The 5000-nt window shown below is 43.5% G+C and overlaps 1 protein-coding gene across 3 annotated transcripts in view; it reads left to right on the top strand.

Moving 5' to 3' along the window:
• The window catches only part of zranb3 (zinc finger, RAN-binding domain containing 3), a 75012-nt gene that overhangs the window by 62983 nt on the left and 7029 nt on the right, over positions 1–5000 (top strand). For all 3 annotated transcript variants that reach the window (XM_080052757.1, XM_080052758.1, XM_080052759.1), the window contains exon 18: positions 2860–3000. In XM_080052757.1, the coding sequence (XP_079908883.1) occupies positions 2860–3000 (141 nt within the window). The remainder of the gene's footprint in view (positions 1–2859; positions 3001–5000) is intronic.

Consider the following 5000-nt stretch of genomic DNA (forward strand, 5'->3'; position numbering starts at 1 on the left):
TGAAGAAGCTTTTATAGTTACTCACCAAATCAAATTTGAAAATATAACTGCTTTCTTAACACAGGCATGTTTATTAGTCCTCATGGTACACCGACCTTTGTATCTATATTACTGTATGCCGGTGGTGGATGGCGTAGCAACGTTAGCTCGTTAGCTGGATTTCACACAGGTGCGCGGGGTCTGCTTCTCTGCAGGTATAGCACAAGCCTGCAGGCAGTGCACCGAACAGCTGTGCTTCAAACGGCCACCAACAGCAACACCATGTCGGGATAATCCAAGAAAACCTGTGTCGACCGCTGTGTCTGTGTGAGAGCTGCTGCCGCTTCCATCACACCTTTTTAAAATTCAAGATAGCTGTGAAAACTATAGGATAGGTTTGTCTTTTAAAGGCATAGTTTTGTAAAAATAAAATTAATAAATAGCTTTTCGTTGCTGCGAGTTAGATGGGCGTATAGGCACCACTGTCAGGCATTCTGTACAGTAAATATGAAGCCAGCAGCCAAGCAGTTACCAAGCAACCAGCGGAGACTGCGAGAAGTTGCTGTGTCCCTGCCAAGAAAATAGCCCGGTACATAACCCCCCCCCCCCCCATCCCCCCCTGTTGAACCACGGGTTGTCCTTCTTCACACTTTGCTTTGTTTCAATTTTTTTTTATTGCACAGTGGAAAGGCATATACTGCTGTTGCATGATATAAACAAATATAGGGACGCACTTGCATAGCGACGACTAGAAAATGCAGATCCGGTATTGCACGAGGAAAGGGGATGCTGCAGTCATGTTTAGTTTACAGAATGACTGTCCAAGCCCCTCGCTGCATAAAACAAACATGCAAACACCTCTACACTCTGCCAGGGGAAGCGCAGTTGGACTCCAGTTTAGAGTAAGGTATCTCGTTTCATCCAGCAGGCCCTGTGCCGGGGACCGTTTGAAGCGAAAAAGGAAGCCGGCATGCTTTTGATCGAGACTTACCTTCTTCTTCCCCCACCCACCATCTCCCCCCCCCCCCACAGAAAACTTCTCCTCTTTGATGTCTCTCCCTCGTCCACTTTCTGCCTTCCTGTCATCCATCTTTCTTTTACCCCCCCCACCCCCCCCCTCCAAACGCCAACGCCACCCTCCTCCCACTTCTCTCCCTCCCGAAGAACGTATTCTGTCCAGATGGAGGTGGTGTAAATGCATTTCAAAATGTCGTCCCTTGTGTAGCCCTGCAGGCCCAAAGAAGGAGTAACACCTTTCCTGTTCTGTTTAAACAGCAGGGTGTTACATTGAGGTTAGTATTACTTTAGGAATCAGGAAAACAGTGCAGTCAGGAACAGTCTTGACTGGCATCAAGTAGAAATAAATGACCAAATCCATTTACTTAGAGTATGTAGCTGGTGAATATCAACTACATCATGTACGTATATAGTTGGCCTATATATATTTAGGCTGGAATTTTCTTCCAATGCATCTGGGTACAAGTGGCATCGACAACCTTTTCTGGAGGATGTGAAGCCACACGCAGTCTTTTTTTTACCTGTCTTTAAGCGTGCAGTTACACAGTGTTTAATGCATTTCCTGCATGTCTTATAGGTCTTGGAGCGGCTCCAGCTATTGATTTTATTTCAGCGGGTTGGCAGCGCCGCCGTTTGTCGGCCGGCAATAAAGCTCAATCAAAGCCCCGAGTTCAATGAATTGACAGGGACGACAAATGTTCATAAAACACCACGTTAATTATCGACCTACATGACCGTTAGCGAGCGGCTTGGTCGCCTGTGTTGACAGTCTTTTAAAACAGCCATACCACCAACCAATGGAAGCTTCCTGTCTCTACATCCATCTTTGCATGTATCAATACAAGTGATGTCTTTGATTAACACATGCTGAACCCCACAGACATTTCAAAATAAAAGTATTCGCCACAAAAAGAAATTGGTCACAAAAAACAAAGAGTAAGTAATTAATCCTCTATTACGGGAGGCAGGACCGGTGTTAAGTAGCTATTTTAGACCCCTGACCTCCCTTTTTAAAGAAAAGGAAAGGGATAATTGAAAGGGATAAGAGACCATTACAGTGTTGCACAATTGAAAGCCGAGGTCGATTTGTGATTGGTCACTTTTCTATCAAGAGACCACAGCAATTTCCTTCCAACAACCACACCACACAAGTCAGTGATTCTCTCCCCCCCCCTCCCCCCCACCCCTCCCATCCCTGCTCCTCCACTCTTGTATTTCTTCGTTGTCAGCTCCGACATCCCGGGGTCATTTTAATCCCGGGCCAGATTGTAGCGTGTAGGGTTTGGTGCAATTCTTTCCGACTCGCACACCCCTAGCGTCCATGTTACTGGGGGGGGGCAATAATAAAAAAACAGCGTCGTAGATGGATTAGATTAGATGATTGACGATTCCCCGTGGGGAAATTAGATTGCTGCGGCAGAGAACGGTAATAGGATTCAGCAGGGAGGAAGGAGGACAAACAGAAATATAAGCACAAACACAATTGGAAATATTTTTTTTGTGTGTGTGCATTTTCAGAGCAGCTTGGTGCCAAGAAGGAAAATCTGAACGCGCATTTGGCATTTTGCACTGAGGCAGTTTTTAAAATGTTGTGTGGGCGTTGGTGTGCGTTACATAGTACGTGGGTGAGTCCCAGGATTACCACAGTCCCCGGTTTAAGATTACAGACATGCTCAAGCAACATCAAATTCTCCCATCTTACCCGCTGCTAATGTTCTCCAGAGAGAGTTTGTGAATCTATCTTGCTTTGCGGCTAACTCCCTCCCATCTCTACATCTTCATCAGACTTTCTCTCTGGTTACATAACACATAGGCCTACACATATCGTCCATTAACATTTGCATATTTTTTTTCCCCCTGCAGATACCTCGAAAAAGTCGACGTTGCCCAGGCCTCCATAAGCAAGGCCCAACAAAATGGAGGCAGCGTCAGGCTGGTCACCAAAGACAACTTCTTCACCAAGAGGAATCCGGTCTCCTCACTGTCACCACCTGCTTCAGAGAGGTACAGTAAGTGAAAGGAACAGATACAGTGTGTGTGGGCTGATTTTCAGAGCAGGAGAGGTCAAGCTGTCCTCAGGTCTTATATATATATAATATAATATGGTCTATATAATATATATATATTTATCTTCGAGACATTATCACAAACAGTATTTTGGTCTAACTGATCCACCAATCAAACATGAGGTCTCTACATGAAGGTGGTTTGTGTCATCGCTCTAAGGTTTTGCTGTAGTTTTCCTTTTTTTTTTTTTTTTTTTCTTCCCTTTGCTGTCTCCTTGGAGATCTGTATTTGCCTTGCAGGAGAGGTACAAAAGGCCCCGCTGAGTGTGTTAGTACAGTAAATATAGACCATAATACAATCTACTGGCTGGGATGCAACGGCCAGCTCACCCCCACCCCAACCCCCCCACCTCCCTCCCCCACACACAAGAGGGAATATCGCTATGGAAACACACACACACTTCCTCCTCTCACATGTACACAGACACCTGGGTTACATACAAAAGGCCTGTGGTCGCACACTGTCTCTTCAAGGTGACACCCAGGATTGGTTCTTCAGGAATTACAAAAGTATCTCTGAAATGATAGAATTGCCAACCACATGAACAATTGTTTGATGACATGTTCATCAAAGGCTATCAAGTTGTACGGTTTAAGACTATAGTTTTCTCTAAAAAGTGTTTAACAAAAGGTAACATTGCTGTCTATCGAACAAGCTAATAGCTAGCATGGCATTAGCATAAAAATAAAAGCAAGATGCTGAGCATGGTAATGACAAAAGAAAGTGACATTTTAATGTAGCAAGATTGTAGTTATTATTTTTAATTAAAAACTATTTTTCTTCACACTTTTAGATTAAATTAATTAACATATTTAGACTATATCCAAAGTTTCTTTTAGTTTGAAATATTTTACATTACACTTCTGCTTTCACACTGAGGAAAAACATTTCCAGGGGTTTGAAATTTGAGTTTCCGGAAAGAGTAACCTCTGCTGCTTTGTGCATATATGAATTTAAATGATTTTGAAGCTAAATACAAGTGCTTATTATAATTACTTTTTAAATCTTGCAAAACAAAATAAATCCTTTCATATGTTTTGGATTTCCTTTTGATTCAATTGCATTTTTCTGGATAACGCATCCAACATTCACAGTTGCTAGCAAAAACCAACCATGTATTCTTTCTGGGTTAATTCTGCGGCCCCAAACTACCCTGCTCTTTTCACCATATTCAGTTTGGGCACACCAGTTACAAGTCTATTCCTGTCTCTCTTTCATCCCCTAGCTGTTGCTGGCAAACCAGTTCTCCCTTGATGCTTGCCATTTTTTTTTCTCTCTTCTCAACTTTTGAAGCAGCAAGGTTTCGTTATATATATTTTTTTCTTCTCCATTTCAGTGATTAAGTATCTCTCTCTCTCTCTCTCTCTCTCTCTCTCTCTCTCTCTCTCTCTCTCTCTCTCTCTCTCTCTGTGTAGTGCTCTGTGTCTCTGGCTCTTTGTTCCTCTCCCTGTCTTTCTGAATCGTAAACCACCGGGAAAGAGAATTTAGTCCATCTGTCCCCTCCAACGTGGCTCTAGCGCCCTGCTGGGACAACATGGCAAGGGCCCAAAACTCCCTGTCCTGTGCCAAAAGGACAGGCAGGGCACATGCTTGAAAACACTCTGCAGCTACACAGCCATCCTGTATAGGCACACTACACAGTATGTCATTGGTGCAACTAGCGATTACATTGGAGAGAGACATACTGTATGTTTAGTTCTGTTGTGCATAGCGTTGAAAGAACGGAGCTACAACGGTGAATGTTGGCGCACAGATTAAAGTGTCTCGCCTCGGTCAAGGTAAAGTCTCTTTTAAAGTGTGGTGTACAAAGCGCTAGAAATCCAACGCCGCCACCGTGCTAGCTGAATAAAATAGAAAAAAAGATGTGAAGAATACATACATGAAGAACATTTATTTGGCAACAGAAGCTATTGATAATAGCCCTTAATGCTGCAGTT

The sequence above is a fragment of the Ammodytes marinus genome (assembly GCF_949987685.1).
Source record: "Ammodytes marinus genome assembly, chromosome: 24".
Lineage (NCBI taxonomy): Eukaryota > Metazoa > Chordata > Actinopteri > Uranoscopiformes > Ammodytidae > Ammodytes > Ammodytes marinus.